This window comes from Fundulus heteroclitus, chromosome 17 (assembly GCF_011125445.2).
Source record: "Fundulus heteroclitus isolate FHET01 chromosome 17, MU-UCD_Fhet_4.1, whole genome shotgun sequence".
Taxonomy (NCBI): Eukaryota; Metazoa; Chordata; class Actinopteri; order Cyprinodontiformes; family Fundulidae; genus Fundulus; species Fundulus heteroclitus.
Window position 1 is genome coordinate 830,325 of NC_046377.1, and position 14,673 is coordinate 844,997.

The 14,673-nt window shown below is 37.3% G+C and overlaps 1 protein-coding gene across 1 annotated transcript; it reads left to right on the plus strand.

Annotated features, from left to right (window-relative positions):
* The first annotated feature begins 2,593 nt into the window (after positions 1-2,593).
* On the plus strand, positions 2,594-12,309 carry mrps33 (mitochondrial ribosomal protein S33). Its single transcript, XM_036149187.1, has 3 exons — positions 2,594-2,742; positions 3,924-4,140; positions 9,504-12,309. Exons 2-3 carry the CDS (start codon positions 3,926-3,928, stop codon positions 9,607-9,609), a joined length of 321 nt encoding a protein of 106 aa, XP_036005080.1. The 5' UTR covers positions 2,594-2,742; positions 3,924-3,925; the 3' UTR covers positions 9,610-12,309.
* Positions 12,310-14,673: the final 2,364 nt, after the last annotated feature.

A 14,673-nucleotide genomic window follows, 5' to 3' on the forward strand; every position in this document is an offset into this window, starting at 1 on the left:
TTAAAAAGTAACAACATTGATTTTAAGAACTAGTAGAGATTGTTTTTTTTATCTGGTCCATAAAAATTAAGAGGTGTTTACGTTTTCAAAACATTTTAGACCGCCGAACCTACAGATACAAGGTGCCTTTGCTTTCGAGGGCTACCAGTCTTCTTTGGAGATGATCCTTCTGCTTTCTTCAAGACTTGTTCTGTAAATCGATTAGGTTGGAATTGTTGCAGCTGCTTGTGATTTGTTTTTATTTATGTGTTCTGCAATGGATGGTAATTATATCTCTGTTTCACATAGTATTTTACTTGTAGCTTAACAGATTCTGTGTTAATGGTCAGAAGAGGCTGTTAAAAACTATCTAAAACATTTAAAACTGAACATTTAATGATTTGCCTGTATTGTAAAAAAAAGTAGAAAAGTATAACCTGCAGGTCACATGACTGCTCAAGCAGCAGCAACAAATGCAAGGCCTTAGTGTTGTTCATTTGGTAGATTTGGCATATTTTCAAAATCCTTTTTTCTGTTTGTCTATAAGTATTCTAAAGAGCTCAAATAATGTTTTATTTACCCAGTTAAAGCACTAAGCAAACCACATACTGTCGGTTCTAAAAAGTCAAGATGTGGTCATTCAAAATTGGTTCTAAAACATAATTCTGAGTGTTTTGCAGTTGTTTTTAGAGCCTAGAACTTTCTTGTGGCTGGTGCACAAACCAGTATTTAAAGATTTTTCTAAAGTTGCTCTACTGATGTCCTGTTATTTACATATTATTGGTTACCACTTGGTTTGTTTAGTCTTATGCATCCAATATGTAGCATACAGATTCCAAAGACTTATGTATTCACAAACAGAAGTAGTACATATACAGAAACTAGTGTCACTGCAGTTTTCATTTTATTAATTTTGTCCATCGATGACGTGAAAGATACTTATATAATTGGATTTATGATAACATGATTACTGCTTATTGGAGCTGACGGTTACCTGATATATTGGCAAATATGGAAGTCCTCGCCGGCAGTTTGGGCCATGGAAAGGCTGGGTCGGGTTGAACCAGGCTGTGATTACCCTGACTCAGATGCTCAGTGAACAAAACCGCAAGCTGGGTGCAAAACTTGCACAGTAACGCATGCCAACAGTGGTTTGAACTGAATGGTGGAATGGAAAGACCTCGGGGTTGTTTCTAGCTCAATTTACAGCAGAAAGTCCAACAAATTTGAGACTTGCCATGAAGACGGACCAGCAGAGACTTGAAGGCTGACACAAAACAGTCTCCTTGTTATTGAATCTGGCATCTTGATCGCTAGCCTTGGTGCTGGTTATCTGAAATACTCCTGGATGTTGCACAAACAAGATGCTCTATTCTTGCCAGGAGTCGCTCATGACACCTGTGAAGTCAAACACGGCTCTTCTTGAACTGCTGACAATATACTATCTAAGACTATGACTGGAGGAGGGCGGCTGGAGAGTCATGGGCCCATACTGACACGCACACATACATGAACATGGTGATAAATAACCCTGTGCAATCGTATGAAGTGTTGGCTTATGAATATGAGTAATAGCTTGTTCTAATCTGAAACCTTGAAAAGAATAAAAAAAAAATTAAAAGAAGTTTTAGAGAACAAGAAATGCTATCCATTAATATTGCAATTTCTTCAAAATACTGGCTTATTCGACATGATTTCATTTGTTAATGTATTCATTTAGTTTATTGTCAATTTTATTTTTTGAATGATTAGAATACCGATCCACACTCCTTACCAGGTAGTGGCGGTAATGCATCATTAGGTTGTTTGCCAACAACCTATTGATGCATTAAAAAAAAAACAGTATTAGAAATTCATCAACGCTTATTCAGACTACAAAAACTCACATTTTGCTGGGTTTCTGCCCATGTAGGAATAATTGGAAATGAGGGAGCAGATAAAATAGCTAAAAAAATAAATGAGAACAAATGATATTATAAATACACCATATGGGAAAGGAGATGCTAAGACAATAATTTAAAAAAGAAATAAAGAAAAAAATGGCAGGATAGGTGGAACATGGATAAAATGGAAAGAAATCTTATAGTTTGCCGAAATCTATCAATGCCAAGGGTGTGATTAAAAAGAGGCGAAGAGAGGAGACTATTTTGACTAGGCTAAAATGTGATCATACTGGGTTATACAAAACATTGTATTAAGAAAATGTAAAACAGATGAATGTTTAGAATGTAAAATAACAGAAATTGTAGAACATATATTACGGCATTGCAGGAAATATGGTGAAGAAAGGATGAGATTAAAACAATAGACAACACAGATAGGAAGATAATGAAATCTTAAAGGCTTAATAACAGGAAAGGGAATAAATATAGCAGTATATTATCAGATTAATTTTTTTAATTGTATGTAATTTTATTTTGAAAAAAAAAGATATATATATATATATATATATATATATATATATATATATATATATATATATATATATATATATATATATATATATATATATATATTGCATTGGCACATTGGATATGATTCATGATATATACTCCGATATGGTAGGTGGCGGTATGCACCTAAAAGTCATGGTTGTAAGCTGCCATTAAAGAAGAAGAAGAATGAAAAAACGACAGAAGAAGAAGAAATGTGACGTTTTGAAGCTTGTTCTGTGAAGGTTGAAACGTTCAAAGTAAGCCAACAGAGATATAATCCCGAGACCTCGCAATTTCACCAGCTTCATCAAAGTTATCGCCCGCCACAGTAAGTAACAGCTGACAAAACTGTAGGAGCGACTTTTGTCGTTATTAAACAAGGCGTGTAGCAGAAAAATGCTCGAGTCCAGCCCATTGATACTGGCTTCGGACACACAGCATAGGTGAAACGTGTTTGACTGGGAGCAATACAGAGCCAACGTGGACGAAGCTGGACGTAAACAGGCTCGCAGGTGCACCTAAGATCCTCGCGCAAGACCGAAGGAGCCGTGTGAGACTGCGAACCTAAAACCCGCGCGCGAGAGTAAAGGAGATGTTTTTTTTTAGAAGATTTGCCAAAAAAGGCACACACACAAATGTTATGACGAATGCAAAGGTGGCCCGTTCAATTGGTAGAATACTAATATATGTCAGATTGCTAACTTTACAGTGTTACATAGCTATGTTTAATGCAGTTTCTTGTTCAGCCACTAGATGGCAACAGAACACACGAATTGTACTCATGGTACAGTACAGCTAATAAGTTAAATTCTCAAATATAATACATCTGGTACCACAATATAACAGTTACACGGTGGCCATAAAACATACAACAATTGTTATCTACTATTTTGACCTCTATAGTACATTGCTGTCATAGAAACCATAGTTTGTCTCCACAGTAAATTACTTTTTTATTTTCCCCTTTACCTATGCATTATGGCCCACAACCTCTTATTTAAAATGTTGATTTATCGTCCTTATTATATTCTAATTAATTAATCAGCCAAATGTTTAACTTTATGTTGAAGTATACCACTAAACAAAATCAATAAATTTAGTAAAACAGTTTTTAACTTAAACACGACCCCTCTATCAGTTTATTTGTAGAGAATAATAATAATGAACTAACCAAACATTGACATTAGATATCTGAATTATATCTCATAGCAGAAAGCCAGCAAGAGAAAGCATTTCACTGGGTGAAAGTTGTTCTCTCTCCAACATTCTCTCTCAACATTAAAGTAGCACCCATGCCCAGTTTATACAATTTATATGCAAAAATGTTTTTCTCTGGGGTGAGTCACACTTTAAGCAGCATTTGTTCTATGACATCACAACACTAATTTTAGGATTTTAGCTAAGATTAAAATTTTCTTGAATTTACAACCCTGGGTTTCAAAGTTAGTCAGTTTTATTTCCCTTTTTGGTTTAAACATTTAGTGAACTTGTCCTACACTTTCCTCACAGTTATGGCCGGCTTGTCCAGCTATGCGCTGCGCATGGCGAGGCTGAGCTCGAGGATCTTTGGGGAAGCTGTACACCCGACAGACAGAAAATCAATGAAGGTGGTCCAGATGTTCCAGGAGCCTCCGTTGGCCAGGAGAAAGGAGGTGTATGACTGGTATCCTCATCACAAGATTTACTACGCCATGACCCAGAAGCTCAGGTTCATGGGACTGTTCAGGTAGGATTCTTATTAGTTTTATTATGTGAAAAATGCTGGTGTGGGCGATATGGCTTAAAAATAAAATATCCGATTTTATTATACCAAATCTGATAAATCAATTTTATTTTCCACCTTTTCATTTCACAAAAATAAATTAAAGAAATTATTTTAAAAACTTGTTTTTATTTCAAGAATTTCATCTGGGAGTTGACCTGAATTCAAAGTACAACTAAATACAAGCTGTGAAACATGCTTGTAAAACAAGATGGCTGGTCCTGCCATTGTAAACGATGAAGATATAACAAATGTTTGCTGCTAGTGGAATTACACAATGAGCTAACAAGAGGCTTCACTTGTGTAAATTCAAACTAACTTAAAGTAAATTAATGAATTAAAGTGTCTTGTTTTATGGTAAGAGGACAAGATAACATTTTCACGATATATTCAGCAGTGGATGCTATTCTTTTCATGGAAGCCCAATGAGAGCATTTTCAAAATAAAATACAGATTTTTGAAAAATTTAATCTTAATAAATCGTAAATTCAAAATAATAGATTAAATCGAGCCCTGCCTCAAACCCATATATTCTTCTTATTGGTTTGTGTCATCTGTTGCTCTTGGTATTAATAGTATCAATAATTTTTTCATCATGGATTAGAGCGTCTTTTGATTGTGATAACATTTCATACTTCATAACAGGAAATAATAGTTTGTTCCAATTAATCTGTATGGCATTAAATTGGCCTCTGGTAATAAAGTAAAAAAAAAAAAAAAACCTTGGTGTTATTTTTGACCAAGACATGACATTTACCCCCCCCCCCTCCCCCCCTTTCTTTTTTGATGAACACCACTGACAGGTTTAGGGTGAAGGAATGCAAAATTGGAACATCTGATGTATCTGACCACAAAATTGCATGTCTAGTCACTTATCTAATCATCCAAAAAGGACTTTATGGCATTTAAATATAAGTATTCTAATCAGGGAAACCACAATAAATGACATTAAGAAGGAAATAGCAGAATGTGTAGAAGATAATAATAGTCAGGTAGATCCTGTTCTGGTTTGGGATACAGTTAAAGCAGTAATGAGAGGCAGACTCATTTTAAGAACTGCCTATTTGAAGAAGACAAAGCAATTAAAATGTGATGAGTTGGAAAAAACACTTAGGAGGTTATAATTAAAACAACAAGAAAGGCCTAATGATCAAGAACTAACCGAACAAATAACAAAATTATATAAATTGTATGATACATGAGGAGATAGAGGGAAAAAATTATGATTTTCAAAGTCATTTCAGAGTCTGGCTCTAAAGTCACAAGAATCCTGGCAAGACGCCTCCGACAGCAGCAACTAAAGCACTTGATTACCAAAATCAGAGACCCTTTAACTGATCATTTGACTTACGATATTTAACAATATTCCTGTTCTGCTGGAGTCTTTTAATTGGACTCTGAGTAGAGCAGAGAGGCTGTAATATCTGTCCTCGTTAAGGAAGGAAAAAATATAGAATATTGTGAGTCATATCGCCGGATCTCTATACTGAATGTTGAGTATAAACTCTTTACCTCTATAATCTCTAGGAGAATGGAGCATTATTTTATAGATTTGATTCATTAAAGACCGTCAAACTCACAACAGTATAAGACAAACATTGCATGTTATAGACTAAACCAATAAACAGCAACTGAGTATGGCTTTAGCCAGTCTTGACGCTGAGAAAGCCTTTGACCGGGTCGACTGGCAGAAAACATCACTATAGAATGCTGTTTATCTGAATTAACATTATATTTCAATCAACAAACTCTCCCTACTACACTAGGGAAGCTTAACTAAACTACTATGCAAAATTAAGAGCTAAGCAACTATGTACACACAATAGAAACGAAAAGACAAAATAGTTAAAAACCATAATCAGAATGATTCAGTGAATCCTGGTTTACTACAGATCTAAGTTAAAGAACCAAAGTTCATCTTAAAGAACATGGAATGAGATCCAATTAGCTTGACTCATTTAGAACAACATTTGGTATGTGTTTCAACCCATTCACAATGCAAATCTTGACTTAAACAAAACATTATTCAAGAAAATAACATTTTTAAGAATGATTTGAAACAAAACTGGAGAAATGTGCTCTTATTTTCTGGTACCAGTTAAAAGAAGAGCAGCAGCGTTTTGGACCAACTGGAGTTTTGTTAAGCCCAGAGTAAAGTGCAGTGCAGGAATCTAAATCATAAAAATCTTTAGTCAGCTGTCCAAGTTTGAAAAAGCTGGACTTGATCACTGATTTTAACTGTAAGATTATTCTCAAGTCTTACACTCAGGTCTGTAGCAGTCAGTGTCAGATACTGAATTTAAGGTCCCAGGTCAACACTGATCTTAGAGACATCAATGAGTCCAAAAAAATAAACTTTGTTGACATCATGATTTCTGCAATGCCTTTGAGAAGTTTCTTTTTAGAGCAACTAATTTCCCTTTTAGTGTCATAAAAGCCTAAAAAAGAAGGCTAAACACTGGTTTCTTAAAGGGACAGGGTGAAGGGGAAGAAGCCATGCCTGCAGCCTTGAGGCACTCTGCATGAGTGGTACTCTAATAAAATAAAATAAAAAGCAGTTCTCCATTCTTAATAAAAGGAGTGTAATAATATGGGCAACTTAAAACTACTTCATTACTTTATTTAGTGATTATTTGTACATTTGGGGTGTGATCCATTAATTTGGGTCCATCTAGAAACCAAATCTGTTTTAGAAAAATAAAGCAGGCAGCTGGAATGGACTCAGGAAGGTGGAGTTTTGGTGGCAGCAAACAGAATTTCTGGACATGAGCAACAATCAGAACAAACCGTATTTTTGTCAGGAATCTGGAAATGACCACAGAGCCATTTGCTTGTTGAGAAGGTGCAACATTGAGCATAAATGTGGATGGAGATTAAACAGAAGTGGTTCTCCTCATATTAGGCAGTCTCAGTATGTTGAAACAATCACAGGTTGTGTATTTTTTTCTGTTTTAACCCACTAACTGAACAATAACATGTTGACACTTCTCTTTCACTTTTTTAACAAAAGTAGAACTTGTCTACTTGGTAGTTGGTTAAAAATGAGACAGAGTTGAATGGACCCGCTCTTCCATAACAGCCGTGACAGTGAAAGCAAGCAGGTTTCACACTTACATATAGGCATTAATTGTGGGAGGGGTAAGCAGGGCAGTCAAAAGTAGCCGGTCAATGGTGGCAAATCGCCGTCTATAGCAGCTCTTGCTGCCGCCTACATTTCCCCGATTATACATCCCAAAAATCAGCTTTGCATCTGTCTCCACTGAGAGCAACATTAACGAGTGATTGGGCTCCTTGTTCCAACTGAGATGCTACTTTTCCGATCAAAACACAGACCGGTGTTATGCCGAAAAGTGCATCCCTGCTGAGATATGCATCCCCTGTCGTGGGAGCGCGCCTCGCTCTGTACGACTGAATATCGACGAAAACGGATTAAAATGTGACCAACGCAGTTACTTGTTCTTAAATTAATGATCAAAACATTTTATTAACCCTCTTGTGCGAAAAAAAACTGTTATTTGGCAGATTCGTTTACAAAATTACAGGTGTTATCCACCCATCTATCCATTTTCTGAAACGCTTAATCCCTCATGGGGTCACAGGGGGTTGCTAGTGCCTATCTCCAGCGTTTATCTGGCGACAGACGGAGTTCACCCTGGACAGGTCGCCAGTCTGTCGCAAGGCTACGGATGTCATGAACAACATTAAATCCAAAGTTTTTATCCGAGGTCCGGCTGAATTTTTTTGTTGTGGTCTCTTGTCATTCACTCACAACAATAAACCGTGAGAGCCGACGTGAGTTTTGAAACTGCAAAGCTTTGTCTTAAGCGGAAGATCAAACGTGCATCTACACAGCACCGCTTTCATAGACCAGTGTGATGCATTCGCGAGCGTCAGAAAGCTATGGTGCATTCAGGAGCATGGGACATTTCAAACTTACAAGGAAAGAGGCATAAAACGGAACAGAACTTAACTCATACAAAAATGTATTTATCCAGAAACAGTGTGGGCTTTCTTACAATACTGAATGCTCTATAATTGTATTTCTGATATTTTTTGATTATGCACATCATCTGTTAGCTTTTTATTCTGAAAAATCTACAATATTACATATAATAAAATATAATATTACAGCAGCAAATTATCAAAGTTTTTCAGGGGATGCATTTTGTGTTCGTCTCTAGAATCCTTGCCGATGATATATCGATTTTGTTCGTGAAGAAATGTTACGATCGTTTTTAGAACAGAACTGTGAATAATAATATTAAGATGAATAGACCTCACTTAATCTGATCTGTTTAATGGGGTGCTAGTAATTCAAATTAAACTAATTTTATGCAAATGGAGATTACCTTACCTTGTTAAAACATGATGATAACATCATGTGAAAAAAATGTTTTAAGAATAATAATAAAAAACAAAGGTTGTTTTTTAAGAATTGATCATTCACTTCTTTTTTTGCCTTTTATTCAATTTAAAACATGCACTCTGACTGTATTCTTTAAATAATCACCTGTCTTGAAAGCTTTCAAAATACATCAGGGAGACTCTATTTTTCAAAATTCTCCCCTCCGGGGATCGGACAACGGCTTAAGTGCACCCTCCTACCTGATAGTGTACGGCTTGCTACTGTAAAAAAGTTTGACTGCCCTGGGTATGGCATCTGGGGGGGGGCTGATTGTGTAGGCATCACCCCTGGGGGCTTCCTCAGAATTATACACCTGTTATAAATTGTTTAGTGTCGCATTATGCTCCTAGCCCTGACGGACATGACTGTATAGCATTATGATGGTGAACCCAAGAGTAGAAGATCATGCTTCCCTTTTTATTTATGCTTTTGAAAGACATGTCCAGATTTTTGTTAATCACGTAGACTGGATAAAACACTCCTGAGCATAGTTTTTCAATTTCAGCTAAAGATTTTAAGTTGGAATAATTTATTAGTTCAACATTCCTCTATAAAAGAAAGCCAAAAGAAGAAAAATTGGTAAAATAGAGTTCTATGCCAAAATAATTAAGTTTAAGGAAATTCTTGTTCATTGAAAATTTGATGCCAGACTAATATGCTAGTGTAAAATTGCTTTTGAATTTCACAGAGGAGGGAGCTACGTAACATTTAATGTTACAATTTCCTAAAATTAAAAAAGTTTAAGAATGATTTGTTCATTTTTATGTTTTTCATTTACTTTGGGTATGGTTTTAAATAAGCATGAATTACTGAACTAGACCAGTGGTTTTCAATTCCAGACCTCAAGGACCACTGAACTAGACTGATGGTAACAAAAGAAGCTGTGGGTGCAATGACACGATCTTTTTTTCCTTCTTTTTAGAGATGAGCATGAGGACTTCAAAGAGGAGATGCGACGCCTGAGAAAACTTAGAGGAAAAGGGACCCCTAAGAAAGGAGAAGGAAAAAGAGCGGCCAAGAAGAAATGAAATGCATCTTCTTTTACTCCAGCAAAATCTTGCAGGAATCAAGCCTTTCTTTCCGTAACTTTAATCAACACTGGACCTGATCCAAACATTGTTCCATTAAAAGGCTTTCTTTTATATCTAATGATAAATTAGATATAAATGGTATGGACATGTTTTACGCTGTTGTTTTTATAAGATATAGAGATTACTGCTTTTGGAAAGAATGTTGCCTGTTGTCCTATGCATTTACATATAAAGTGTCAGTGTTAAAGTTCTTCTGCTTCACTATGGATGGAATGGCTTAACATTGAATTACCTAAAAAAAAGTGTTTATTTAAATTGTTTAAATCTGATAAAAATAAAATGTTTGTCATTGTGCCGTTTTAAAAAATATTTGTCTACAAGTAAATAAGATGCTGCTGCTAATATTGAATATTGCAAAAACAATTTCTGCAATTAACCCATAATTTCCATACTGTCTTATTTTGTCATCTCCATGTCCCGTCCTCTGCCTCTTAGTTTTCTGATCTTGGTAACAAAGTTCTATATTGCCAACGGGCTTAAAGGACAATTAAAGTCAGACCAGGATAGCCAAATATACAGGTATATCTGAAAAAAATTTAATGTTGTGAAAGTTTTTAATAAAAATTGCTACTCATATCAGACAATGAAAATCAGATATACATTTGTAAAACAAAGTAAAATATTTCTTGAAATGTTGGTGGTTATGGCTCAAGGACGATCTTTTGACTTTTCTCTTTCAGAGGTCACCAGAGCGAGTCATGTCTGCACCTAACCTTAATTTCTGTATCATTCTCTGACGCCAAATATTTTCATGTTCTTTCATTTGATCCATAAATGTCCTTTCTGGTCTTCCTCGGCCTCTTGCAAGGCAATTCCAGCCTCACCATCCCTCTACCAATACACTGATGCCCCTTTTCCAGCAGTGCCAACTTTACCATATCTAGTACCTGACTTGAAGACGTCACCGCAGAAGGCTGTCTGTAATAGCAAATACAGTGCTAGAATCAGACCTGCCATATTTAAAAAAAAAAAAAACAGCCCAAGGAGCAGAGACCGAGCATACTAATAGATACTGAACGGAGATGGAAACCCTCAAATCAATACCGTGGCAAAGCGTCGGGGTAGATGCGATTTGTGCTTTGTGGTGGACAGGAAAAAATCAGATGGAGTTAAACGGTACCCAAAGAAAGGAGAAGGTATTTATGGAGCTCTAAAACTGATGGCCGGTGAGGGCTTCCAGTGAGCAGCACAACAACGCTGCCAGTAAAGACGAAGATGAGTGATTACGGCCCATTAAGAACCACAACAGTCGGAGTGACGAGACCCGAAAAAGATTATAAAGTGGTTTGACCAAATGGAATCAATATACAGGAGCCGAACAACGAGCAATGGGAGGGAAAGTCGCCGTGGTGTTTCATTCCCTGGGGATCTTTACATTGAGTTATTCCCCACCCCTCAAGGGCGGATTCCAGGCGCCCTTCGTGGTCAGAACCAAAAAAAAGCAACCCAACCATAATCATTTTTGGGCCATTGACGACGTATCTATCTTGTGGCCACGCATTAGGAAATCGTGGCCACGACTTAACATCTTCAAAAAAAAAATGTCCGTCCATGTCACCAGAGAGGCTCCGTAGTGGGGCTCCGTAGAGTCCTGAATTGAATGAGATAAAGTCAAGGTGATGACAAGGAGGCCTTCAAAACTCAGACTTTCTCTTTGCAAAAATACCAATTGAAACATCTAAAGAGCTGTCAATCCTGTTGATCTAGACCCCCTGGCAATTAATGATTAGCCCACATTTATGAATCTTGATTTTAAACTTGGCAGTCAAAAAAGTGCCTCAGTTAAGTATTTTTTTTATATAATTTAAAGAACAAAGCAAATTTAAAACCTATTCTTTCAAGGCAGCAATAAGAAACACTACTCCGAGCCTTCATTTCATCTTGGCTGGATTACTGTAATTCACTTTATCTCTGAATTGGTCAGTCCTCACATAAATGTCTAAAGCTGGCTCAAACTCTGCCGCACACCTTTTAATGGAAAAACATAAAAGAGAGCACATTACCCCATCTGCCCTTCCTTCACTGGTTGCCCTTTTATATTAGAGTTCAGTTTAAAGAACTTTGTTTTTAAGGTTTTAAATGGCTTGGCCCACGTTACTTAAATGAACTTCACCTTTATTATTATCTTGACATGCCTGCTAGGCTCACACATCTGGTCATCATTAAGGCGATCGTAGGTCATAAATACCATGTCATAAATCTTAGATCATGGATCACAAGACACACATCTGGTAATGATAAATCTCGGGTCAAAGGTCACATGGTCAAAGGTCACGGGGTGACAGATCATAGGTCACTGGATGGTCATACCGGGAGTGGGAGTGGTCTGGGGATGAGACCGGAATGGACGGGGCACGTGTCACTTTGTAATGTGGGTGGGGCTTAGTGATTTGATGCTATGATGTATTTACTATCAGAGATAGTAAATACACAAAGCCCACAAGTGAAAGGGAATAGGATGAAATAAAATCTGCATTTTTTTTTATAATAATAGGTTGTTAGCTCAAGTGGGCTGGTCTGAGGCATGAAACTCCAGGGATGAAAATGAGTCCCCCTCCAGCCACGCTGTACACAACTGGAGAGATACATATCTCGCTCTGCCTTGTGATTGATAATAAAATATTATGAATGCTAACAGACTTATGTCTACTCCTCTTTGGAGGTGAACTAGGAAGCTAAGTATTGATGGAACAACACCATATGTCAGTCAGACAATCTGACCTGTCCGGTCAAAATCCTCCGGTTTAAAATGCTAGCAGCAAAGCTTTAAACTTTGAACTCTTGTACAATGTTTTTATGTAGACACTCCACTTCCTCTATATTGTTGTATTTTCAAATTTAGAAATTTCTTAGAACCTTACTTCAAAAAGAGCTTTTGATGCATATCTGTTGATAATGACCCAGAGCTGTTGAGGTTGGAGTAAGCTTGTTTGAAAACTATTCCCATTGCTAATTATTAATCTAAATAAAGGTTAAGAAACCTCTGAGACTTCCTATGATGTCGGTAAGCCTATTCTTTTGGGGATAACTTGTTTGGTATGATACAGGCACCAAACATTATACATAACTAGCTTGAATTTCGTTGGTGGACATAAATACAGAACAATAATATTCTAATCACAAAATACAAACATGTTCTTACTTGTGAAAAGTACCTCGGGCCCTAATGTCAATAGACTGTAGATTCAAACAAAAATACGCTGCACAGTGCTGAAAAGCATCCTTCTTCTGTTTTGCTTAAACCACCGAGTTTCAAACCAAGAAGGTTGCAGGACGACTGCTCCAAGATGGCAACCATATTTTATATACCCTAACAGCCTATGCAGTGTCTACTCTTTATATAGAGCCGCAGTTCCACTGGCCCGCCAGTATTCGCCCACCCTACTTGGCTCCTCTCCGCTTGGATTATCTTCGCCTGGTTTAGTGATTCCACCAGCCTAGAAAGACCTGGAAGAAGGAAATGCCTCCTGGGCGTTGCTTTAACCCCCGCCCTGTCCACTGTATCACTCACCCCCTGTTGACACTTTAAAGAAACCTGCAAGAAATGGTCAATTATAAATAAATAGATCATTATAAATGAAACATAAATGAAACAAAAAATGTAAAGGACTCTATAACTGTACATGCAAGATTGCCTTGGACATTTTTAAGGAGTAAATCTAATAATCAAACAAGGGAGAGCCTCTCTGAACTCTGCTTTGCAACTGTGCAGTTGAAAGTGAGAGAGTAAGACAGAAGTAGAGAGTCGGAGCCGTTTCGCCTGCAAGCTTCAGGCCTCTCAGCCGAGTTTGAGCTCCCTAGAGCAGTTTCAGTTTTCCGGGGCAAACCACTCCATCTTCCGTCTGATTCAGCGACAGAGTTAATATTTACACCTTTATATGAGATCTTTTGCCTCAGCCATGTCGGGGACGAGAAGATTACATTAATAAAAAGGATTTTCACTCTGCAGTGAAATATTTTTTTATTTTTGGGCTTACTCCCCGGCTGTCTCAGCTTGAGCTTCCTTGTAGCATTTTTTTTTTGGTTTCATTATTTGCGTACTACCAGACTGCTGTTGTCAGCAGAGAGATGGTGAAGCTTGACCGTGCTCGAGCTCCTTTTAGTGGGGCAACTCTGCAAAAGCACCCCGCTGCTCCCCCTGTGTGCTTTATTCAGAAAAATGATCAGGCAGCAGGTAAAGGCAGACAGCTGCTGCCATATACCGCATGAGGTGGATGGATGGACACTTCAGAGACAAAACTTAACTTTCAGTGTGAAATAAGAGAGACCAATCGATAACTCAGTTGTCAGAAAACATGAGCCAGACATCTGGAGACTAGGCAAAGCTCAGTCAGGTGAGGGCCAGACTGCTGGAACCCTCAGCAGAGCTGTGGAGGACAGCAGCTGGACCGCTGGAAGCCTGGCGAAAACCGATGGACATGTTGTATAGGATATTTAAGAAAGAGCTGTATCCCATGTTGCTAGCATCCTTTAATCAAACACTGAAAAAAGGTGTCGTTCCTCCTTCATGGAGAAAGGCGATAAGTATTGTAATTCATAAGGAGGGCAAAGATAGGGAGCATTATGAAAGTTATAGACCAATATCAATATGAAACTGTGACTACAACATATATACATTAATCATATCTAATAGATTCCAGACATTTATTTTAGAAATGATACATGGAGATCATTCAGGCTTTATTAGAGGACACCAAACTCAAGACAATATCAGAAGGACTCTCCATATAATAGAAGATACAGAAAATAAATGAAAGTGCTATTCTTCTAAGCTTAGATGCGGAAAAGGCTTTCGATTCTGTCAGCTGTCATACCTGTGCACTAACCATGGTGTCTAATCAGCATCTTGATATGTCACACCTGTGACGTGAGATGGATTATCTCAGCAAAGGAGAAGTGCTCACTATCACAGGTTTGTGAACAATATTTGAGGGAAATGGTGATATTGTGTATGTGGAAGAAGTTTTAGATCTTTTAGTTCATCTCATACAAAATGGAAGC

Coding starts and splice junctions, on each gene's coding strand:
- mrps33 (XM_036149187.1), top strand. CDS start 3,926: ATGGCCGGCTTGTCCAGCTATGCGCTGCGCATGGCGAGGCTGAGCTCG. Junction 4,141..9,503: donor AGGTTCATGGGACTGTTCAG/GTAGGATTCTTA, acceptor CCTTCTTTTTAG/AGATGAGCATGAGGACTTCA.